Consider the following 26,235-nt stretch of genomic DNA (forward strand, 5'->3'; position numbering starts at 1 on the left):
TATCAGTTTGTTTTTCCATATCTGCTGAGCTAGTGATGCCTTTTCCTGACCTTTGCTTGCACTCTCAAAGGCATGAAATGCAGCAGAACTGACCTGTTACCAGAGCAGGATCTCAGAGCATCTCATTTATGTATTAATCCATTTCTGACCAGCTGGCTGAGTGTCACACCCAAGTCTTCCCTTGACAGTTTGAATCCATAATGGATATAATGACCAGTCACCTTAAAATTAACTATTTTTTCACTAAAGTAGGAATAGCAAAATGGAACAAGAGTTTACAATATTCTGGTCTGTAGAGGAAGACCTCACACTTAGGACATGCCTTCTGGATCTGCCACAGCATATTGCTTGAGAGCAATGCCTGCGCCCAGACAGAACAAGAATGTCACTGCTTCCAGATCGCTTGCTCGGTGCTTGCTTGAGCTTGGGAAAACAATGAACTTTGGCTGAAAAATTGGCAGCAAATAGTTCACACCATCTCCCCTTTCTGACCTGTTTACCATGAAGACATTCTCCTGTTTTTATTCTATCATACTCTGTTTAAAGAAACAAAATCATTAAACTATGCATATATGCACAGTGTTAGTTAACTACAGTATACAGTAAACGCTGTCATAACCAAACCAGATATGCTTTTCTTCAGTTACATACCAATTGTCTGTGCCACATGAATTCATATTACTTCAGATACTTAGCACATCCACATCCTACTTTTTCCTTCCATGAATACGCCAAAAGGCTGATCCTGCGTACAGCACACCTCAACTCCTGTGCTCTGCTTCTGAACCAAAAGTAGCCCTCTGCAACCCTGCTAACACGTGCAAATGCAGCAGTTCTTACTAACTGGTCTTCTCTCTGATGGCACTTACTAGCAGCAAGAATACCACAGGGCTGCAGATCAAGCACGACTGTAGGCACAGAGCCAAGATGGTGCTGTTTTCAGAAACTATGTGTATACTCACATATGGTTAATGGTTCCTGGGACCATTCTCCATATCTAACGGTCCCTTCCCTGTATGTAATGGCCACTGGTTTTGCCTCCTTAGGGGCACTTAGATGTCTACTCCTTGGGAGAGTGCTAGTTGGCACAGACCAGAGACACAGCAGGAACCACTTTAGTATTTTAATGCTCTGGGTAATCAAGTTCCAGTGCAGAGTGACATTCCCTGGAAGTGTTTAATTTACTAGCTCAGATGCAAAGATAATTTTAAGAGAAACTCTGAGATTGTTGGGAGCCAATAAACTAGCAAATGTTAGGGATGGCTTATGATTATTGCAAACAGCACATTAAGCTACGCTACACATCCCTGCTAATTAAAATTTTCCACTACAAATCGCATGCAAGTTCAGATGCTTCAATCCCCCTTAGCTGCTATCCATGATAAGGCCGAAAAAAGACTGCTACAGTCACACAGAAACTGATATCCAAGACATGATTTGACACTTACTCATCATCAAGACAAAAACTGGGTAAGGGTGGCTGTTGCCCTCACCATCTAAACTGACAGAGAGTGGTAAAAACCAGGCAATTTGGCTCTTCCAGCATGTTCAGACCGGGGGGGGGGGGCAGGAAAACCTGGCTCAGAGCTGTGTGCTACATAGCTTTCTTGGCTCATGTTATATGCCCAGGGTGCACGAGTACCCATTAGTGGGAAATGAGATACTAAATGCTGCCAGCATTAAAAAAAAAGCCTTCCAGACCATTCTAGCTAGATGATGCCTCTTAAAAAACTAGCTATTAGTGCATCAACTTTTCAAATCCTCCAAACTGCTTCTCCTCTTTGGTGATGGGGGAAATTACCGGTTTTCCTTCAGGGTTATTTGTGTATGAAGCTTAAGGTTTTCACACATGGAACATGTGAGGAATATGTTAGCAGGTAATGTGATAGTGACTGCCTAGTTCAGTAAAGATCAAATATTTTTATGGTGCTCAGATCCCATCCAACTCTTCCTTCTGAAGCAAACACATTCTGACTTCTGAGAACACATATCATGGTTTAAGTTGCATTAAGCTGACGTTTGAACTCCACTTGACATTGATTTTAAAAAAAAAAGATTACATGAAAAATATAAACATCCATTCCTTGTGCAACCTTCAAAAACTTTTCTGTTACAGCAACAACCTAGAGCCCATTGGGAAGGCTGGTGGACCCTGCTGTGCTCTCTGCTGCTCAGAATGATACCTGAATCTGCAGTATGCCGTGTTTGGGATGTGGCTATCCATCCATCATCTCTAAGTGCCGAACAGCAACCAAGAACCTGCAAACAGTGCCCCAACAAACTGAAATCTTTGCTGTTCAGGTCAGTGAAAGTCTGAAAGGCCCTTAACTGTGGAAGATTATACTTGATCAAGAATAACAACTGCTTCCTGAATGTAGCTGCAGGCAGCTCAAACTCTGAAATATCAGTTTTTTCCTTTCCACTTTCCCTCATCATACAGGGCTCAGTCCCCATTTAAACTAATGGCATTTACACCATTCTGACAGCACAGTCTTGAGCCAGATGCAGGTATGTATTCATGTCCAGTATAGACACTCTTGCCATGTCCAGGAACGAAAGAGTTGTGTTAAGCTCCAGAGCATAAACAAAAATGAAGCCCTTACATTCCTAACGTTTAGGAAATTCTGAAGCTTTATTAATGAGATTGCAGAACATTATTTATAATATACCTAACTATTCTGACAAAGGTAGGTCATGTTTTTAAATGAAAATGGCGTATTATCTTCTAATGCCTTCCTTCCAGAATGCAGAGTGCAATGAACTAGTCTCAATTCATCTGCAAATCTCTTAACACCTTGGTATTACAAACAGGGTTGTTTTCTCCACGATGACACATTAAATAATTGACTTCATTTGTAATACACAAGAGCAAAGACACTTGGTATTTTTCATATCTAAGTGAAATAAAAGATGTATTTCAACACATAACAAAGTTATTGTAATTCAGCAAGACTTACCTGTCACTCAAGATATTCTTTTAAAAATACTGGTAAACACCAGTCATCTCTGCCAGATGTTATTTTTAACAATATTTTTTTTCCAGTTGAGCTATTTTCATTTTTGTCCATAATTCTGGAGATCATCATTCAGCAGAGGACAGTATTAGATTTCACGCCTGCCTGTGACAATGAATGCATCTAATTCTGTGCCTAAAGCAAATTTACCTGTTCACTGAGCTGTATGACTTGAGTTTCCAAATCTTTATCTGATTTGGATGCTGAGCTGCTTGGTGCAGCTTTTTTTGCTGAAGATGGGCGAGAAGGTGTTGATCCTGGTTTAGAAGCTGGACTAGATTTAGCAGCACCTGAAAAACACAATCAATCAATCAATCAATCAATAAACAAACAAACAGGATTGATATCCATGATAAATGCATTCCTATTAATTTGATACTGCAACAAAAGTATTCATTTTACACCAAGTCTTTCTCTTACTTCAAGGTGACAGTGGAGGAAGTTCTGGTGCTGCTATACCTTGGGAAAGGAAAAAACACATTTCCTAGCAGTCTGAGTTTGCTGCTGAGAGTGAACTAACCTCACAACCAAAATAAACAAACATCAAACCAAGAATATAAAGTTCCTTGAGCTTTGAGCAGCTTTGAGTGGCCATTAAGAGACCGTTTCCCCAGCCCATTACTTAGTGTTATGTAGCTATCCCCTCAACTTCCACAAAGATAGACCTGAAGTAAACTCAGCTAAACTGCCTCTGTGCTTTTTCCTCATTCTCAAATGTGAACTACCCCTGAGTCAAGAGCATTGAAAATCAGACAGAACATCCAGAAGTAAACCCATTGGTGAACTCACAGTTGGCCACAGTGATCAAGAGATGAGTTTTGATCTGCTTAGGTTTCCCTATTTCTATTTTATTACTTGCACTGCAAATCTGCCAGAATACGGAGCAATATCTTTACCAGCAAAAATGACAATTAACGAGTGCATACAGATACTCTTTTCCCCCATGACCAAGGCCCACAAATGCCCAAGCAGAGGAACATCTGTGTGAAAGGGATTGCAGTACCTTCACAGGAACATCACAACCAGCTCCTGGAGCCTTACTCTGCCCCCTCCACCTTTCATGTCCTCGATGCTGGCTGTTTGATTTAGTTGCTCAGCCCAGTGCTTGAGTGCCTGGTTCACAGTCATCCCCCTTGCCTTAGCTCCCACCAGCACTGTACTTTGACTTGGCCGTTTACTTGTTCCCTCCAACCAGGAATAAATTTGAGATGCAGCAGACAGACATCTGGTACAGAAATTGGTTTGGTTAAGAAGACAGAACAGAAACCCAGCCTCTCTCTGACCTATTAGATTTGATTTATTAAGCAGACATGTGAATCAGAAGTCCTGCTCGGCACACCCATGTTTATTACAGTTTCCTACAAAGAGCAAAGTGCAGTTGTCAGATGTGCTGATGAGCTCCCTCCCATCCTCCACCATCAAATGCTGTTGACTCTGAAGCCTGGGCCACACAGGAGACAGCCCTAATCCTGCAAACACCCTGCAGCTCCCAGCTGAGCTCTGAGTTTGCTGCAGTTTACGAAATCCAAAGCAATTTGCCCCAGTTTTCTCAGCCACCGTCTTCTACCCCACACCTCCTAGCCAGCTGTTCCTCCCATACAATTACTAGATTTATGGCACACTACAAATTGTTCTAAGTTGTCATTTCCACAATGTAAACCCAGTGTCAGAAAATGCTCTAATAAAGAAATTCATTGTAAAACCAATGTGGTGCAAAAAGGCCTTACTAGGAAGAAATTGCAAGGAGGCAGGGAGAAAGACACACATTGTGGGGCTGTCCCTGTGACCAGACCATGGAGCTCACACAGTCTCACTGACCTAGAATTGTGACAGCAGTTCACTGCAGGAGCTGGAAAGTGATGGGAAAGGAGTGCAGCGATGGGTTATTTAATCAAGCTTGCTTAAGCTCTCCTGATTTAGTCACAGACTTCCCTCCATAACAGGCATCTCCTCCCACCCTAAGGATAACTCTGTATTAACTGGGTCACCTAATGCCAACAGAACACAAACAACTTGGTAATTCAGTTAACATATGTAAGCACTTCTGTGTAAGATGGCCATCCTCCTTTTCTATGCTTTTTAATATACAGCAGAAAAAAAAAGGGTGGGAAAATATGCTGGTGGGGGTTTTGTGGGGTTTGTTTATTGTTTTTTGTTTTGTTTCTTTGAGAAATAGGTGGCTCCAATAGCTTCCATATCTAATTGTATACATGAACTCCTCTCTAGCAGATTTCAGATATAGTACATGGACTCACTAAAGCTGGGAAAATTCAGTGTTGCTTGTATGTCAGAAATGAAACTTTTTCACATCATACATCAGCAAGGAGTAAATCATCTGTGGAAAAACACTGAAAATGCCAAGATCTTTTGGTGCTGCTTCTTTATGAAATTGCCTGAACTTTAGCACCATGCCTTCAATGCTTTCTAGGTTCAGCTCATATTAAGTTCTAGCCAGCTGTCACTGATACCATCAAGTAACTAAGTAAAAATCAGCTGCTTAAAGATCAGGATTGCTAAAATATTCTCAAAGCCAGGAAAATAATATGCAAAAAACCACACAGATGAAATAAAATCACTTTGACTCTAACATTCTAGTTGGGTCCCAAGTTATTTAATGAGTACTTGCATCACGCGCAACTGCAACATTTACCCATACAACATTTAACATAATATTTATGTAGACTAAACCAAAGAATCGATATTTATTTCTTACTGTATTCTACACATACAAGATGCAGTTCAGGATTATCAACTGAAAAGTAAATGCTTTAAAATAAGCTATAAGGACCTTCAGATGTGAAACTCTGGCTGGCAGATGCAGCTCCCCCCCTCTACCAACTACCTTTCTACCTGAAGGCAGTGCTGGCCTTTACCTAGGTAGCACCTGCACACAAGCACTGGAGAAGCTGTTCAGCTTTTTCAGAGCAGCATCCCTTGGCCTGTCAGCTCCTCATCATTTCTCCTGAGGGGTCATGGTGCGAGACCTAAGCAAGACATGTTGTGCAGGACTGGCATATTGCTCCCTTTCATGCTCAATAGCCCTGTGAAGTGAGATAGTTCTTTGCAGATGGGAGTACTGATCACAGAAAGTCAAATCATCACGTGCAAACCTCTTTTTAACCGTCAGAGACAGTTAAGGACAGCGCAGGCACAAACTTTTAACCCCCAGGTATTCTCTCTAGTTTGCAGCTGAGGGTGCAGAGCAAGCCCACATCCCCACTGCCTGCAGACAGCGAGGGCTGGATAGCACCGACACACTGCATTATCCTCAGCCCTCCTTTGAAAACAACAAAGCCTTTTGAATTTCTACAGCACAGTGTTCCTAAGCTTTATGAAGTCCAGATAAATCAAAAGAAACCGACTTTTGCTCTGCTGCTCAGGATCAGCTCTTAAATGAACATGATATTCCCATTTCAGTAACAGAGATAAAAACCAGCTAACTAAATACTTGATGGTATCAGCAACAGCTGGATAGAACTTAATTGCAACAGTGAATGCTTAGGGATTTCTAATTTAAAATTTCCTGGAGGGAAAAAAAAGGTTTACTGCACATTTTTTCTGAAACATCGGTTTTAGAATCAGCTCGGAGGTAAGCCTCCACATTCTAGCAGAAGCTTAACTTCATACAAGAATTAAAGGATGCTGATTGGTAGAGGAGTGCAAAGTACTGGCAACAGCCAGACACCTAAACAGAGACAAAAGATCTTGGTAGACAATGACTTGCTGTTGAGCAATGGTTTTGCAGTCAATTAGTGCTATCGTAGAATAGCTCCTAATGCATTGCTCAGAGGGATTGTATAATCCAAGCAGTTTAAATGCTTTCCAACATCCTATCTTCTATGAAAATATTTATATATAACTCATTTACATATTCTGAGAAAGTACAAATTTTTATACACATATTTAAAAAATATCCAATAACCAGCTCTTTTTACTGACCAGTGAAAGAACTGCATTGTAATCAGCACCATAAATGTTTCCATTACCAATTCCTTTTCAAGCTTACTGTTGATGTTGAAGAACTGCCGAGCCCTGCCCTGGAGAGGAATAGCCCCCTGCCCCAGAACATGCTGGCAGCCAACAGACTGGAAAGCAGTGTGGCAGAGAAGGATATGGGCATCCTAGAGGACAGTACGTTGAGCATGAGCCAGCAAGGCAGGCCAACAGGCCCCTGGGCTGCAGTGGGAAGAGCACTGCCAGCAGGCTGATTCTCCCTCGTCACTTAGCACTGCTGAGGCAGACCAGGAGTGCTGGGCTCAGTCCAGGTCTCCTCAGTACAGGACAGACAGGGATGAACTGGAGAGTCCAACAACGAGCCACAAAGATGGCTAAGCACCTCACATATGAGTCAAGTCAGAGAGCTGGGACTGTTCAGCCTGGAAAAGAGAAGCTTCAAAGGGGTCCTACCTACACCTGAAGAGAGGGTACACAGAAGATGGAAACACTTTAGTGTTGCTTTCAGTGGTCCCCTAAGGATGGGAGGTAACAGGATCAAAATGAAATACAAGAAATTCCATTTAAGCATAAAACTTCTTCACTCTGAGGGTTATCAAATACTGGAACAAGCTATCCAGAGAGGCCTGGGGGGTTCCAACCTTGGACATACTCTGAATGCATCTGGATATGGTCCTGGACAACCAGTTTTAGGTGACCCTGTTTTCAGCAGAGGGGTTTGGCTGGACAATCTCAGATGTGTCTTCCCACGTTGATTGTTCTGTGAGAACTTCTGTGACAGTGTGCTCTGATTTTAGGTCAACGCAGGGTTCAAACAATAATTTTTTTTCTAAATGGTATTGCAGCTGCTTCAATTAACAACCTGGGGTTTTTTCAACTTTTTTGTATTTGCCCATATAACACTAGCAGAGATGGGAAAAGTAAATTCACAGTGGAAAAACAAATTATTTTGTTCTTGTACTGAAATAAGGTAAGATGAACCAGCTCCAAATGCATTACAGATTTCTATCTGTGGTACTCCAGGAACAATTACTAGTCAGATCCATCATAATTAAATATATCTACTGCAGTTTCAGCTTCACTATTCTTTCTGCTAAAGACCTATGTTTTACAAACAGAGGTAAACTTCTGCAATTTCTAACAGTGGATATTGGCACTGTGTAGGGTTTGGGCACAACAAACCTAGGCTGCTCACTGCAGGTCTCTCTGCAACACAAGCACAGTCTTGTAGACAAGAGACCTACTTAACATTTAGGGAGAAATCTTCCTTGAAGCTATATGAGTAATTAGCACACCATTAAATATTTATGCAAAATTTTCAAGAAAACATGTACAGTGTGGACATGCATAAGGACAGTGTGGAAAGCAATGGAAGCCCTGAGCAAGCACAAGACTTGGCTGAGTCCACATGACCACTTCTTCAGTGGAATTTAGGAGTCACTCGCAGCCTATTTTAGTCAAATTAAAGGATTTCATAAAATGAATATTCCTGACTCATGCCACAGGAGAAAAAACAAACCCAACAAGAGGACACAGAGCTGGTAATTTCTTCACAAATTAAGGAAAAACTCTCCACCCACTTAAACCAAATGAGTGAGAACAGTAGGAGAATATTCACACACACTTATACTTGCAGCTACACCAAGACACAAGAAACTGCTCAATTCAGGGACACTTAATGGCATAAGTGATGACAAATGATGCTTAATGGGAATTAAATTACCTCAGACAAAATCTGACTTGACGTTCAGAATCCCAACACACTGTGGTGCAGCTGCCTAATTATTCTGTGGTACTACCTTCCCTTGGGTGGCAGGACCCTCCTGTCCCCTCAGCTCTCCAACCTCCACTGCTGCTGGACACAGTACAGCCAGGCAGCTGGCAAAGAGAAGCATATAGGAGTACTTTTACAACTTCAACAGAGTTATCCAAGCAAGAACATACAAGGGGATCTACTTGTCCGAAGAAAAAATTTTGCTGACGACGTGACTCCCTTGGTTTGTCTTAATACAAGATTCCCCATCATAAATGAAGATTTTACTCTCAATTTAAAATAACCAACATTCTAAAGGCAACTGCTAATTGTTCTCAACCGAATCCCCGATTTTCTCTAGTAACATCTTCAAGCATGCAAGCATTCATCTGCAATGGATGAAACTGTTTCACAAAGCCTTAACAGAGTAATACAACTTAAAATTGGAAACGCTCTTAAAACCCTGCCTATTCTAAAATCCCACTGTCTGCTTAGCTCCCAGGAGAAAGTCTCAAAAGAAAAATCTGACGCAAAATCTGCAAAGGAATGGATATTGAAAAATGAAAGATCACACAAAAATTTGAGCAATATAGACACTCAAACCACACCCATAGTACAACGAAAATTAAGAGCCTTTTCACCACTGCTTTTCCAAACACAATCATCTTTTTAGAAAAAAGGCCCTGGCTCCTGTACTGCAAGCAGCATTGTCTTGTGGTCTAAATTCTCGAGCTCAGTGGGTTTAAAAAATTAAATTCTCCTCATGCTGGCAGGGGAGGAGTGTCTGTATTACAGCTGAGACACTTTACCTCCCAGGCTGGCACTGTCACTGCACATGCTGTTCCCATTGGTTATTACAGTTCCTTGGCCTTGTATGAACTAGGCACGAAAACATTTTCAGTTTGTTGGCCTGCAGCTCTGCCACATTGTCCTGGAGCACCCCAACACTGCAAGCAGAGGTTGACACTGCCAACACCAACTGCCTGACACCTGGGGAAAAGGTAGCAAGTTTTGGTGGAAAGCAAAAAAAAGAGAAGTAGAAGGAGTTCTCTGGTCTCCCAGGAGTCCTAATTGTCTCACTAGTTGCTAAAATAAAGACTGGGTTCGTTAAGTATTTTTATCCCTCAAGATTAATTTACAGTGTATCTGCCACAGCAGGATATACTATTTCCCTAAAGAAAATCAGTATTTTTCTTACGCAATCAGCTCTTCGATGGCATATTATATATAAAGCATTCATGCACAAACAGTTCATTCTGCCCTGGTTATTTTCCCTGTCATAGTGTATTTTTAGCCCTCATGTGATCCTTCAGTATCTTCCAGCTCTGCTTTAGTCATCCTGCTCTCACTGAATATTTCAAAATTAAAAAATCTAACAGCTTTCAGATCTAAGAACCTCTCACATTTTTAGCTTACATGTAAATAATTCATTTTATTAAGCTGTCTTTTACCCATTTATTTTTGACACTCCATACCCATACACAAAAGAGTGCTCCATCGAGATTTGCTCTGACATACAGGAATACTTACATAAGACACTAAGCCAAAATCCTGATAACCTGATCACTATTTCCAATTTTGATCAGATGACGCTTTTTCCACTATGTCCCGCAGGGAGCATTAGAACTGGCACAAACAGCAGTGCCCTAATATTTTAATCCCGTACCATAATTTTGACTGTACATCTGTAGGCTGTTTACCACTGCATTAGAGAAGAGAGGAGTCTGTTGGAGATCGAAAGTCGGCTCAGGGCTGGCAGATGGCATTATATCTCAAAGCAGCTGTGGTGCTGCTGGCAGAGAGCCCCTACAGCAGTGGCTTGTGCTGCTGCCTCTGCTCCTTGAAGGAGGAAAACACCCTCATTTTCCCAGCAGGGAGCTGCATTTACCTTGTGAATCCTTGCTGCTCCTACTCTTCCTAGAAGCAGACTTCTACACCTTACCAAACCCACCCACCCATGTCAGCTCAGCCACAAATCAGTTCTGTCTCTGATGAAGGGACGAGGCAACACGAGGGTGGCACAGCAGATTAGTAATAGGGACTTATTCATGCTTCCATTTCCAAGCTGCATTATCTTTGACCCGCAGTGACCCCCCAGCAGGATCACCTTTGGAAGGGGAAGTGCTATGGCTGCTGGCCTGCTCCCTGATTAACACAAACTGGTGCATTTTCAAATGTCTCGAGTTTTGGGTTGTTTAAAAAAGTTTTTTTTTTTTAATTTTAAAGACCACAGTCTGCATTTGCAGAGATACAGGTAAATACCCATGTACAGATACAGAAAGCAATTACCTCATACCATGAGTCCTATAAAGCTGTAGTGTCTGATTAAAATACCAAAAATAATTTTAACTCATGCCAGTATACCTTTTTGGTGAAGTTTTTAGAGCAGTTTTAGGAATTTGACCACTTACTAACTGAAAGACATTATCTTAGTCTTACTCTGAAAATGCAGTGTTAGAGCACAGTGTTATAAAGCAGTTATCACTAGTTAATGAGATAAGCATCTTCTAAATCACTCAAACTCAAAACTCTGTCAAAGGGCACTGGAAGGGTTATTATGTGGAACAATAGGAATCATCTAAATGCATACGACATAGTAGTAGTAGCTAAATTAATTGTTCATTTAGAAAAATATACATTTGATAAATTCAGAATATTTTAAAGTCTGCCTAACCCCAAAATAAAGTAAGAATGAGTACCCATTGACACCAAAAAACAGATGCATGCATTTAGAGATGTCTACAGCACACTGTTTGAAAACGTTTGGATTATGTTGAAAGATCTGCTGGGTTACTTTTTCTCACTATTGCTTCATTTTGTTTTGTCAACGAACTGAAACAGGGCAGTACTAAGACTTCAAAGCTTCAGTGTTACTGTGGAGCAAATCATACACATTAAAAATGACACCAAGTTGTGTGGTGGGGTCAACGTGCTGGAGGGAAGGGATGCCATCCAGAAGGACCTTGATAGGCTTGAGAGTTGGGCCTGTGCAAACCTCATGATGTTCCCCAAGGCCAAGTGCAACATTCTACACCTGGATCAGGGAAATCCCAAGCACAAATACAGGATGGTTAGAGAATGGCTTAAGAGCAGCACTGAGGAGAAGGCTTTGGGGTTGTTGCTTGATGAGAAGCTCATGACTCAACAATGTGTGCTTGCAGCTCAGAAAGCCAAACATATCCTGGGCTGCATATTATGGCTCCTGTAACAACTATAATGAACACTCCTTCACTTCCAGCTAAGTGTGCATGTGCACAAGACAAAAGTACAGAAGCACATTTCTCATGGCAATTTCCCAACTACCCAAAACTTGCTCCCACGTCATCCCAATTTAGTTCCCATGGCAGGAGATGAGCCACACACAAGTTTGCAGATGCACATGAAACTCCTCCCAGAGTGTCCTCTGTCAACAGGCAGCCAGTAAGGGCTCCCATCCTGTCACACAACCAGGTTTATTACGCAGTGAAGGTGAGGCACAAAGGCACAATACATGAGTGAAATGAGAATAATGTACTTACCAAGAAATCAATAAACCTACGAATGACTGACACCTAACTGAGTTAGTCCTGTTCTGAAACACAAGCAGCAAGAAAAGCGGGATCTCTCATTTCACCCAGCATTATGTAATGTCTATACCCCATCCCCCATCCTCATCTCAGAAATTAAACTAGTGTCTTGCCTGTCATAGTCCTGGACAATACTTCAGTTAATAATGAAGGAATCTTTCCATGAAGAAGCTAACTCTCACAGCTATAGGATCCTACCAAAACTCATCACACTATCTCAGTTGTCCTATTCCATGCAAAGGCTGGGAAAGCATGGGACATGCTCTTCATTACAACCAACAACACAACCCAAGACTGCATTACCCTCCATATCAGCAGGCTGGTTCCACTCCACTACAATTTCTGTAGGATTGTCACCTCTATAGCTTCAATTTGAATGACATATTTGTGACTTTGGTAAAAATAGACAATCTGTAAGAAGAATTAATAAGCACAGTAAAATCTGTGTTTAATAACACTGTCTTTTCCAATTTCTCAATTGGACAACATCTTGACATTAGCACTTAGGTTTTCTGTTTTCAAAGGGAGTGCAAGACATCACATGGGAAATTAAGAGCCTGCCGGGACCCAAAATTCAGACGTTCAGGCAGAAGACAGTGCAAAACAAAGATGTAAACAAGCTTTAGAAGCCCAGAGCAGCACTGCCCTGCTATTAGGTGCTCCATTTCCTGGAAGCACTAATGAGCTCAAGGCAGCTGGCCAAGTATGCCCCACTTTGACGTCAGAGGTGATCAGAGCAAAAGGCTGAAATCTGGGTATTATTCCAGAGCATAAGCCAGCCTAAAACTGAGGGTGCCTCACATCTGCCCCTTCCCTTTGCCATTACTGGTGCATATCTGAGGCCATGACAAGACAGGTCACAGATTTAAAACCAATGAAATATCAATCCTTTATCTGAGGAACGGGTTAGCATAAACTCAGGACAAACCAATAAAGGAATTAAGTGTGTGCATGTGTGTTTCTTCATGCACAAACCTGTGCACATATAGGCCATCAACTCTGGTAACACTTGTTTAGTGACTAATTTTTTCTAGAAGTATTAGCTGCTCTCCTGTTCACTTAATTCTCAGTTAACGCAAATGGCATCTGCTTAGTGCCCAGTCAAACCTGTATTACACAAACAGCAAAGATCAAGTTTAGTCCTTTAGCCTGTTCCAGAAGCACTGCTGTGATTTAACCCCAGCTGGCAGCTGAGCACCCACAACTGCTCACTCACTGTCCCCTGCAGTGAGATGAGGGAGAGAAATCAGAAGGGCAAAAGCAAGATAATTCATGGGTTGAGATAAAGACAGTTTAACAGGTAAAGCAAAAGCCATGCAAATAATTCATTCATCACTTCCCACGGGCAGGTAGGAGTTAAGCCATCTCCAGAAAAGCCAGACTCTATCACCCATAATGGTGACTCCGTAACTCCAAACATCCCTCCCCACTTTTCTCCTTCTTTCTCCAGTTTTCCTTGCTGAGCATGATGCCATGTGGAATGGATTATCTGTTTGGTCTGTTAGAGTCAGCTGTCCTAGCTGTGTCCCTTCCAAATTTCTTGTACACCCCCTGCCTGCTTGCTATGAAGGCAGTGTGAGAAACTGAAAAGGCTTTGACTCTGTAAGTTCTGATCTGCAATAATTAAACATCCCAGTCTTACCAAGCCAAAACACAGCACCCTACAATCTCCTATGAAGAGAGTTATCTCTATCCTAGCAAAACTCAATACAAATGCAAAATAGAAAGTTAGAAGATTGAGCTGTCTTTGAGAAGGAGCAATAGCTGTACATTGCTCAGTTAAGAGGACTAGCATGCACAGACCATAAGCACAAATATAACCAAAAAGAAATGAATTTTTTTTGCTTCTGGTCAGCCCTTAAGACTTGGAAACATTTTACTCACCACAAAAACTGGAACATAAATTAACCTCTGCTAGATATTTCCTGTAAAAGTGGGGGTGTGAAAGATAAACACACTCCATTTAATGTTCTTGGATACACTTACACATACCACATTCAGCAACGAGATGGTTAAATGCCTTTATCTTTACCATCAGCCATTACTAGAATCCACATAATTTGCATCTAGGTGTTCAGTGGAGGAGACAGTCAGGGTGGGCCAAACTGGAGCACCCAAGAAGTCAACCTTCTGCCATCTCAAGTTAAGGCTATGACAAGCCAAAAAGAATGGCCCAATCCACACAGGCAAATAATTTTAAACTAGTATTTATATAAAGTGGATCACAGTTTACAATTATCTTCAGAGACAGAAATAGAATTCTTTAAAATGCAAAATACCTGCAGTTGGAGAGTTTGCATGGTGAGACTTTTTGGGCAGGTTGAAGATCTGTTCACCAGGATCTGGTGGGGGAAGAGCATCTTGGCCTTGTCGAGCTTCCACAGGATCATACTCCTTCCCATCATAGTTAGCATCAAAGAACTTCTTAAACCATTGAATGAAATCTAAGTTGTCTTGGAAGCGCCCTTTGACCAGTTTTTCCACGGGAATTACCTGAAAGGTAGAATAAAGCTTCCAATAATCTGTCACTGTCATTTTTAAATACAATCATTACATATATACACTCATTTGAAAATATCTACTAACTATATCAGCAAATATTCCTTTGCCAATGTTTCACTCCTAAAAGAAAGGGAATTATGGTTAATTTGCAAGGGGTTTTAAGAAATAAAAACAAAATGAAACAAAGACCCAGCCTTTGAAGCAGCAATACAGTGTATGTAAGCAAGCCTTTGTAACTGCTGTGCCACACAGTTACTCCCTTCCGATTGCAGTGATAGCCACGATGAATGACTGTTGTGGGAGTAACACTATATTCAGCCAACTAGGGATTTCTGGTTTTAAAGGACATGCTACAGTTGGACATATTAAAAATGAACAATTCTTCAAAAAGCACAGACAGGAGTTTCTTGCTCTCTGTCCTACTGTTTGAACTATAGAAACCAGCTCTTTTCCAAGACATGCTAAAGTTGAAACCAACCTACATTTTGGCAGCACATGTTCATCATATGAACTAACCCTGAGGTTTTAACCTTGTAATTTTTTTCCATTCCACACAGAGCTATACACAGAACAGTTTGTGGATACGTAGTAGTTGACTAAAATGCCTACAAAGTCCTAGTAAAACTATAGAAAGTCTATGAGGATGTCTCCATATCCATATCCTAAAGAACTTTCACAGACATGAAATCTCCAAAAGGTGTCTTCAGCCAGTGTTACAATGCTCAAGGTTCCTGGACTCTGTGGGCAGACAGGGACTACAACTGCAGGAAAGTTGCCCTGCTTTGCTTAATTCATGCAGCTGATTAAAGAGCCAAGTTAGATGGATATTAATGCCTCTTGAATGCATTCACTTTTGAGCTGGAAATGGACGCCTAAACCCATTGCAATTTCCATTTCTTCTTCAAGGTTAAGACAACTGCATAGCATTTTACAAATCTACAAGAATTAACATAGCATTTTGCATGTCTTTTCAGGTTGTTCCATTTATGTCTTAATTCCACATTTAGAAGGTACAGTTAAGTTTGCTCTGTACAGGAAAATTGACAGTGTTCATTCCATTAGGCTTTCCAATGTTTCACTAGCAAATCACCCTGTAAATAGAAGCATCCATAACATTTCATGAAATGATGAGGGTTTTCCAGTGCTTTATAAAAGTCTTAAGGGACTCTCTTACTAATATTGTTTAAATTTCAGAATAAGGCAACTAAAAGCCAGAGCAGAATCTTAAAAGGGTATACAGGTAGTGCATCAGTGTAAAACTGTAACAATGACAACATAACTTCCATTATTTGTTTTTATCAACACTGTAATTTATATTGGTGAGTCTGTCAAACTCTCACATTCAAGCATAAACCAAATACCTTATGGCTGAGCAACCTATTTTCTCAGACACTTCCATTTTGGACTTTACAAGATCATATGTGCTTGCCCAACCTATTAAACCACTGGGTACATTATTCCAGCTTTTGAATAATTTGAATTCCTTAAACCCTGTTTTGGATAAGAAACATGCAACACGTATAAGAACAGCATATTTCCAAGTTATTTTGTTGGAAATTCAGGTCACCAGTAATTTTATTGTACGTAAAAATTAAAATTCACTGATGACAAGGAATTTCCAGCATGTGGTGTTTTATCAAAAGGGTCTCTGATATTAAGATATAATGAGTTAGGTTGCACAACTCATCGACAGACACATCGACTTAATTTTCTGTTTGGACCTAAATGGAACATGCCAAACTTCTTCATTCATGCCTAAATACCCTTTTGAAATGACAAAATGACATTTTCACATTCAACATATCCAAAAGTTGAAAAAGTGGACTTTCAAGTATCTTCAAGTTTGTTTCCCCTATTTACTAAGTTTACCCAATTTATACAACTTTTGAGACGTGTAGTGATTGAAATACAAATACAGAATGCCTACCTTATCCACATTCATTCTTTTAAATGATGCCTGCAGAAGTTTGAAATTGTGAATGTACTCATGCTCCAGCTTTGCTTGAAACTTCACTTTCTTCAAGCTAATGCACCCTGGGAACAACATGTCCATGAACTGGCAGTAAGCTGCTCCTATAACAAGAGAATGCATTGACATTAATCCAGATGCACCCAGCTAAGACCAAATGGTGTTTAATGTCATTAGCAGAAAGCATGAGCAGAAAGCAACAGTGCTGAGTAAGTCCCTGCTGTAATTTAACATAACATTATGCACCTAAGAGCTACTTATCTAATGTGTGACACATTAAAGTGGTTCTTTTCCATTCAATCTGAATGCATGATGCACTGTTGTGTAGCATCTGAGGAATCACCATAACTAATGTGAAGTACAATGGATGTTCTTGGGAGCCACTACAATGAGAAGATCACAGTGAAAATTAAAATCTCTTAATAAGCTTCCTCAATCCTCACAGTCCTTTGAATTCAAACAAGCTAAGACCATCTTTATCCTGGCACTTGTAGCCAAATGTCAACCAAGTCCAACGCAATTAAGGCTATATCAAACCCTGGTTTAAAAAATATTAATTGCGAAGTTCCAGCTTGTTAAAACATACTAGCCAGTTCCTACCCCTCTCAAACAAACATCTTTACTGATTTTCATCCCTTGAGAAAAGCATTTAAAAAAGTTGTTTTAGCATAGTCCACCCATAGGTTTCAAAGCTGGGCTGTCAGCTTTAGTTCTCATTCAAAACAATAAGGTCTCTAAGTTCAACTTTGAGGACTCCCTGAACTCACACAGTAGAGGGTGGGGGGAGGGTGTGTGCAAGTAAACTAGCACAAAGCACCAAGTATACAGAAACATTTCTAACTAGCATCCTGAGTATCATTAATAGAGACAGCATTTCTTGGATGCAGGGAGCTTCCTCCTACAGCATCATGCCGCTGTCATTCGCAAAGTCTTTCCTTTTGACTCATTCCAGTGTTTAGAAATCAAGATAAAAATGTTTGAGGAAATCAGTAAAAAAAGCAAATTTTGTTCTTCTTCACAAGAGTCTTCTACAAAATGCTTTACACTCAGCAGAGATTCAGGGAGGTTCACTTCTGGAGCAGAGGGCTGTAGAGGATCCAGCCCCTGCCCTTGAGCATGCAGGGCAGGGAAGTGATGGCCCAAGTACCCTGGACAAGTTCAATTTTACTTCCACAGAAAGGACTGTTGTGCATTTAGTGCAGATGAGTTTTGACAAGTAAGTGTCCAGAACTCACCTCACAGTTCAGCCCAGTATCAACAACAATTTTGACCAAAACTCAATTCTGAGTGCTCACAAAGAAACCAATTTAACAAAGCAGACACCTGACTTGCCCAGTTTTACAGCAGAGTCAACAGTAACTTGAAGTCCTTTTTCTCCGCAGGTATGGATATGTTTTGACAGGACCAACTTTATACATAAGATAGTTCTCACTCTCTATCCAATCAGCCATTGTATGAAGGGTTACAGAGCTCATAACTTCCCAAAGAGAAATAAGAGTTTAAGAGTAAGGTCCAAAAATATTCTCTAACATACCAATAAAATTTTGCTAAGGGACTTAGCAAGATCAGACTGTAGTGTTGAAAACCACTGTCATTAAAAAAAATACGTCTTCACATTGCCTAGCTTTGTGTGGAAAATCATTATTAAAAATTTTGATTTTCCAAGGACACCTTTTGCTTAGCTGTTTGCAATAGTCTTGATATGATTAGAAATCAAAGTAAAATATTCCCTAAAGGAAAAGGAATCTTCTGGCAAGTAACAAACATAAGATGATAAATTTGTACCTTTGTACACAAAACTATATAAACAATTATTTATTCAAAACTCATCCTTAGCAAGAGAACTGGTAAATACATGGCAATGGAAAAATTACATTACAGTTAAAAGCATGGATATACAGAAAATGCATGGCTTGACTACACTTACTACTATTTAATTTAATGCAAAAGTATTATTATGCAATCATTTAATGTTATAAATTAAATTTTTTCCTAACTCTGTCCTTTCATCCTCCCCATAACCCAATTATAAGCTTTACTCTGATATCTAAGTAATTGCCTGAAGGTCTTAAAAATGCACTGTGCAACCTTTCATCTAGATCGTTTTGGAAAACTAGAAGCCCAAAGCGTTCACACAAAATTTTTCTCCTTCTGCTGGTAATGCAAATTCCTTCTGCATGCCTTTGACAGAGTCTCTCTCCAGTTACGGTATTTCTTGTGTTTTCTTCCCATCAGACTGGTAGTTGTTTCTGTGCCTCTGCCAGCCACGAGGTGGTCCTGGGTCTGCACAACACTCGAGGGCAGAAAACAGTGGACTGCATCGACATGGCAGCACAGACCTGTTCTCTGACACAACACCAGAGCTGGCTGCTGGGCTGTTTCCCCAACAGGAGGATTTTATTACATGGGCAAACACAATCCATTAAAATGTTCCTTCCTGAAGTACAGATGCAACACACAAACATGGACTGAACAGTAAACTACAAAGAGAGGAAATTCTTTGTGACTCCAAAAAGGCAGAGACCTGCCTACCACAGCAACAGGAGAAAGCAAAATATCATTTCAGTCAACTGGGACTACCTGATTTTAGACATGGAAGTTATATATGTATTTAATATTATATAGGTATCTGTAATTTAAAATTTTACTCCCTAAAGTTTGTAGCAGTCAGATTGCATTTAAATGGTACATGTCAGCACCAACAGAATGGGGATGCTACTTTCTGCACTGCCCATGGCTGAGATTTCCTGCAGGCAGCAGAAAGAGCAGCCCTACTTAAGTGATGCAAGACTGCAACGCCTTTACCTTACAGCCACGGCATATATTGTAGTTCCCTGCATATGGGAAACCTCTTCAGGCCTATCCAATTTACTATATAACTGATGTTTCAGTGCAGGTGCAGGAAAAAGGCATATTTTTAATGGAATACATAGAAAATGAGAGTAGAGACAATGACATTATGGCTTGTGACATACCTCTTGCATAATTTACCCAAACAAAAGGATTTTTATGGAACTATATTTATTCTATATTAAAAAGCTTCCCTACACTTTCTGCAAAAAAGGAATTAAAAAAACCAACCCAAACCTTACCCTGCCCCTCCAAATACCATCTAAACCTTAGCAAATCTGTACAGAGAAAACACACCTCTTGTCCAGAATGGCTCTCTATGACCAAAAAACTTCTACATGCATAATAAACATGCACATACACACAAACAGAAATAATTTGACATCTATTCCAACGAAAGATGAAAACTACAGTTGGTGGCAATGCAAGAGGGATCAATGGTAAAAACCTATTATCCTTTCTTAGCTAACAAACAATTTAGAATCACTGCCTAGAAGTCCTTTTGTGTTTTGATCCAGAATATTGATGCAGCCATTATGTCACAGAACATATTCACAGGCCAGATTCCAAAACAAGCCTGCAAACACGGTTGAGCTGAAATCTCCCCCAGCAGTCGCTATTTTTAGCCCCATTAGTGAGCAGGAAGAGCTCAGCAGCATCACTTTGTTTGCTGGGCATCCCTGGTTTGGGGCCAAGCAGGCAGCTGCCAGAGCAGGTGAAGGGATACTGGGGGAGAATTCAGATACAAAAGAACAAACAGAATTGAAAATGTGGCTATTTAAAGCCACTAAAAATCAGGAATTTTGCCACATGCAGTGGTGAAGCTGAAAATTACTACCAAATCTATGAAAGCAGAATATTTTACAGTAGTTTCAGAGCTGTAGACAATCATTCACTAGTCCCTTGCAGTAAGCAATGCTGAACTAATTTTAGCTTTTTCCCTGTACTTCTCCTTCCCTGCTTCTATGTTTCTTTCCCAGACTGTCCACACTGACTTAGAATGCTCTGAAGCATATGCACTCTACATCATTACAGATTTTCAGTTTTTCTCCTCTCTCCTCCACCATCTGGAGGCTGATGAATCCATAAACGTTAAGAAGTATTTTCTTGATAATTAAAAATACTTCTACTTCTGACTATTTAAAGCACAGGGAAATTAAAGGAGGTAACAATGAAGACAAGAGACTCCTATTTGCAGCAAGTTTTTACTGCTCAGTAAACCTCCTGGGATTTCAGATTAGACATCTGAAACCAAGAATAGACCCTTGTTTTCTTTGGCATTGATGTTTACATACTTATAAGTGAAAAAGAAAACATTATATACAAACTAACTGCTTTTAATATATTATAGTTAGAACATACTATGCTGAAAAATATTTAGTATAAACACTATAATACAAGCTTAAGTATTGCCAATATGTACATGCCCTATACAAGTTAGGTCAATCCTTCATATCAAATGTGAAAAGACTGTCCCTCCCTGCAGTCTGTGGGAGCAAGATCCCTGAAAGTCGTATAAAAACACACCAGCAAACATGGAACACTAAGGGCTCATGAAAAGACAGGGCCTGTCTGGGGCAACAGTAGAGTTACTTTATTTTAATTGATACTGAAATCATAGTAAATAGAGCTAAGTTCTACACTAGAATTTTCATATAAATACTTAGCGTGAATTTTTTTCTAAAATTACATACAATTCAAGTTTAAACCTTTTAACCAGCCCTCAGTTTGATTTTCACATACTTGGTTTTTAGAAAATCCCATTTGGGAAAAAGACCGACACTGTCCCTTTTTTTGTAATTCAAATTGTTTGTTTGTTTGTTTCCCTTAATGAAATATTTTTCAGATACTGTAAAAACATACATCCAGTCATGTTAGATACAAATTCCTTCGAATCATCCATTCCCTTCAAAACTGCAACCACCTGACCGTGCATTTGGAAAATCGGAACAATTTGTGTGTATATGAGTCATCAGTACTTCAGTTCACTATGGTTGCTAAGGCTGATGGGAAATGCACACACCCTGGACAACAACAACAATAAAAAAAAGGCAGTGACTTGCAAGGAGCACACATGACCTAATAGTTTTGATAAGAAAGGTGGAGGAACCTCACAAATGCCAGCAACCACTGCTTACAGTACAGCAGCACTTAGGGCTTGCCTTTTACCTCAGGCTTTCTAGAATTGCTTCCTCATGAGTGATGTTAAGGTAAGCACACAGCAGTAGGTTTTGGACTTGGCTTCAGATTTTCATTTGGATTCCGAATATGGGTGTTCTGTTATGCCACACGAAGTTGTTCTGAAAAAATGGGCAACAAAGCTGGTGAAGGGTCTAGAACACAAGTGTTATGAAGATTCAGAGGCTGAGGGAGCTGGGGTTGCTTAGCCTGGAGAAAAGAAGGCACAGAGGGGATCTCATCACTCTGTACAACTCCTTGAAAGGAGGTTGTAGCAAGGTGGGGAGTCACTTGTATTCTGTCATGAGTAGTAAGTGATAGGACAAAAGGAAACAGCCAGTTACAGGAGGGAGGTTTAGGTTGGATAATAGGAAAAATTTCTTCACAGAAACGGTGTTCAAGCACTGGAACAGTTTTCCCAGGGAAGTAGTGGAGTCACCATCCCAGCTGGTACTTAAAAGATGTGCAGATGTGGCTTTTAGGGACATGGTTTAGTAGTGAACTTGGCAGTGCTGGATTAACTGCTGGACTCTATGATCTTAAAGGTTTTTTCCAACCTAGATGATTCTATGTCTGTGAACATAAAATTGTGTTACTTACAGCAAGATGTTGAAGAAATAGCACAATTCATATTGAGCACTCAATTGGAGAACATGGTCTTCAAATTCCTATTTGCAATTCCAGGAGCACCTATATGACCTAGAATATAAGTCAACACAATTCTATTTCTCCAACTAACTCCCCTCCTCAGCCCCAATTTAAGAAGTTTCAGCCTGCATCAATTTACCACCTACTTGGCTGTACAGAAGCAACCATTCATATGAATGTGCATCAATCAAGACACCGGCCAAGCTTCACTCTTCCCAGCAACAATCTTGGGAGGGCACTTAGAAAAACCTAAACCAGATGCAGGTTAGAGTGCAGGCCTGCACTTCTATCCACAGTTGCCTGAGCACAGCTGCCCCACTTAGAGCAGAGTCAAGTGCCTGCATACATATCGGAGCTTCCAAAAGCAGTGCTGGCACCACAGAAAACAGCCTACAAGAACTACGCGCTTCCTACCAGCCTTACCAACAGCCACCGAGACACGTGCATCTAAATGCCATCTGCTTCCAAAAGTCCTTTTCCACACAGGTGAGGTGAGTGTGACACAATGCGGAATATACAGCGATCATATTAAATAATAGATATTGGAGGGAGGTTTCCTCTGTGTTAATTTATGTTCTCCTCTTCTTAAATGTCTAAATCATTAAGCTGCTCATAAATAACACACAGCAGAGTTTTTAATGCTTAAATTTTTGGCAATAATATATTTTGGAATTCATTAATTTTTAAACAGGAAGATCAGAGCAATTTCAGAAAACACAGCTCCCATTTAACTTAAAATAACTGCGTAACTCATGCTTTAAAAAAGTAGCACACAAAGTTAACAAGCTCTTTAAACTAGAAGGAAATCAAGCAACAGACTGCAAGTGAGTGCTGTGCGTAATTAAAGAACAATTTTTAAAACATAAAAATGTTCAAGTTCTATTCCTCCTGAATTCTTAATGAGTGACATTTAAAAAATAAATTACTGGCTGAAAATCTCATGATACTGCTTCGCAAGCTTCCTCAGAAAGTTATGGAAATGATTTACACCCAATCATTAACATCCATTGTATCCACCTAATCCTAAACATCATATGGAAGACATTAGAGAGTCACTGATGCAGAGTATGCTCTGTGTTGCATGACCTCAGGACAACATGCCAGTTCCTTGAAACATGGCTTGGTTACAGAGTGCAAATGGGATCAAGCCATGTTGTAATCATGTTCCCAAGTTGCTCTAGAGACTCAGGCTTTGCAGGGCTGCAAACAAGGAAAAAAACCCAAACCACCAACACTGGAACATGCTTTGTCTTCTCAGGCATTACTAGCACCCTCAGCTGCACAAAACCATGCTGGCACTAAATGCTCCAACAAGGTCCTACAATGCAGATTTTAGTAACACACATGTAGGAAGTTACAGGTTTATAGAGGTACTGAGCAAAATACACTTTCTGAGACATGAAAACACAAACCCTATGCAGCTAACCCACAGAACACACTGTGCTTTCGTGTGTATATACACAAATGACTTGCAGAAGAAACAGTCCTTCTCACCATTTCCCTGTACCTTCTTGTCAAGCCACCTCAGCCCTGCTCAGGAAGATCTTTCTTGCATGCAGAAGAGCTGGCTCTCATGGAGTGCTCCTCAGGAGGCAGCGTGCCTGGCATGCCTCTCCCTGCTGCTGCTGAGGGTGCTGGAGGCACAACAGCCACCTCACGAACAGATGCTGGCCTGCCTAGGGCTGGTGTGCAGCCCCATGGCTCAGAACCCCCAGACTCAGCCCCTGGGAACAGAACACCATGGATACCCTTCACAAGGCAGCACCAACCCTCCTCCCTGCACAGCACCAGTTGCAAGGCACAACAGCCTGAAGGGGCTAAGATCAAGTTCTCTCCCAAATCCTGAGCCAGAGAGGTGACATAAAGTTAAACAATGGCATCTGATCGTCACACTGCCCGCGTTCCTCTGACACCAGGGCAGTGGAGTACCAACAAAATGTATGTATAGAGGGACTACGTCTTTCCACAGGAGGAATGACAACTGAGATACAGTACAAGAGACAGCAGTCATCACATGAAAAATTCCCTGTGGCAACATCCAAGGCATCTGTAGAGAAAGCACCAGTCTAAATCTGAAAATGCCAAACCACATGCTTGCTTTATAATACGGTCATGCATTAAAAGCAAGGAAAAAACCAATCCTGCATATAATCCTCGATCCTTGCATACAAATCCTCAAAGACAGAAGGTCTGTATGCACTGGAGGCCAGACAGTTTGCAAATTTGTAATTCTACTGAGAATTTTCAGATGTATGGAGGGAGGAGAGTCTGTACCTCCTTAACCTCAAAGGATCACACTAAAACAAAAATTGTACTTCACCAGAGGCTGCATTTTCATTTCTATATACATTTACTATTTCTGGCTTCCTTGCTCATTATACAGCTCGTACACATTGTCTTGTTTATTTTTAATTCATATGCAAGCCCTCTATAGTCTCCTGCCTGACTCTTATTTTGAATACACTCTCATGTAGCACTCTAACAGTCATGAAAAGCTCTGTAACACATTCATTTGGTATTCCCTATAGATGAAGAACAGCCTTAGTAAAGAAAATTCAGTTATAAGTTGTTTAGTCAGAATTCTTTTTAAGAAGCCACTGTGTACGCATGACAAAAATAGCATGACTCCTAAGAAACAACTCGTGTCATAACTCATATGAAACTGCTGTTTCTCAAGCCTATGGGTTTTGCACACGGGATCCTACATTAAATCCACTCAGTTGTTCTCTATTATTTTTCATTGATGTATCAAATTAAATGCTCTCAAGTCTAATGCCAATTCAATCTAAAGGTAATGCACTATGCCATTGATTTAAACCATGATTTATAAATTTCATGTTCAGGCTAAACAACCTTCCAGGAAGTTAAACTCAGAGACCAAAACCTGACAATATGACACTCATCTAAAGCAAAGAAAATTGCATTGCTTTGAGATGCTCAGAGAGATTTTCCCTCTGAAGTTGTCAAAACTAAATTACCAGAGGAGCTGCAGACTAAATTTAGACTCTCCAGGGCTGCACCCAACCATAACCTGGCTTTTTTGGAACATCGCTACCACAGCAGGCATTCAGAAAGCTCAGGGGACACTGCACTTTGCTTGGCCTACTTAGGAGAGACAAAAACCACATCTAAGACTCCCAAAGAATACAAATACTTTATGACTAAGCCAGTCTCTTCCTTTGCTGCTCCTTATTGTAGCAGCTCTGTTCCTGTAAGTGGGAATTGAGAAATAGGCTGGTATTGCTACAGCATGTGTATTATCAGAGCTACTTCTCTACAGCAATGAGAAAAAAGTCTGATTTCTTTTTCTGTCATTGAAACTACTGTCACATTAAGCCTCAGATATGTTCTGAATAAAGCCTTTATAAAGGCAGAATGCCACATTATTCCTTCTTGATTAAGCTCAGAATGTCAAAAATCATTGATAAGTTGGCTGCAAAATGCAGGCACCCAAGAGGTCTCCCAGCCAAGTGCTAAACACAAGTGTATGTCATATCTAGGTTGCTCATACTTCCTAAAAGTAACATTTTCAAGCTTTTAATTCAGATATAACATCCCCCCTTCTTCCCTCTGCCACTTTTTCTGGCCTTGCATTTAGCTTTTTCTGGAATTTTGATTGCTCCTTTTTAACAAAATTGAACAAGAACTGAACAGTCATAAAATAGCATGACTAATCTTAATGCTTTTTTCTAAAAAAAGAAGAATATGTCCATACAATTATACAGTAGGTCATTAAAATACAGTTATAACAGCTCTGCAGATCCCTGTTAATGCTGTGAAATGCTTCATAGTGGTAAAGAG

The 26,235-nt window shown here is 40.4% G+C and overlaps 1 protein-coding gene across 5 annotated transcripts in view; it reads right to left on the reverse strand.

Annotated features, from left to right (window-relative positions):
• The window catches only part of MAPRE2 (microtubule associated protein RP/EB family member 2), a 100,189-nt gene that overhangs the window by 9,418 nt on the left and 64,536 nt on the right, over positions 1-26,235 (reverse strand). For all 5 annotated transcript variants that reach the window (XM_071554573.1, XM_071554572.1, XM_071554571.1 and 2 more), the window contains 3 exons: positions 16,717-16,862; positions 14,567-14,780; positions 3,165-3,304 (listed from right to left, as the gene is read on the reverse strand). In XM_071554573.1, coding sequence (XP_071410674.1) covers positions 3,165-3,304; positions 14,567-14,780; positions 16,717-16,862 — 500 coding nt within the window. The remainder of the gene's footprint in view (positions 1-3,164; positions 3,305-14,566; positions 14,781-16,716; positions 16,863-26,235) is intronic.

The sequence above is a fragment of the Pithys albifrons genome, chromosome 4, assembly GCF_047495875.1.
Source record: "Pithys albifrons albifrons isolate INPA30051 chromosome 4, PitAlb_v1, whole genome shotgun sequence".
Classification (NCBI taxonomy): domain Eukaryota; kingdom Metazoa; phylum Chordata; class Aves; order Passeriformes; family Thamnophilidae; genus Pithys; species Pithys albifrons.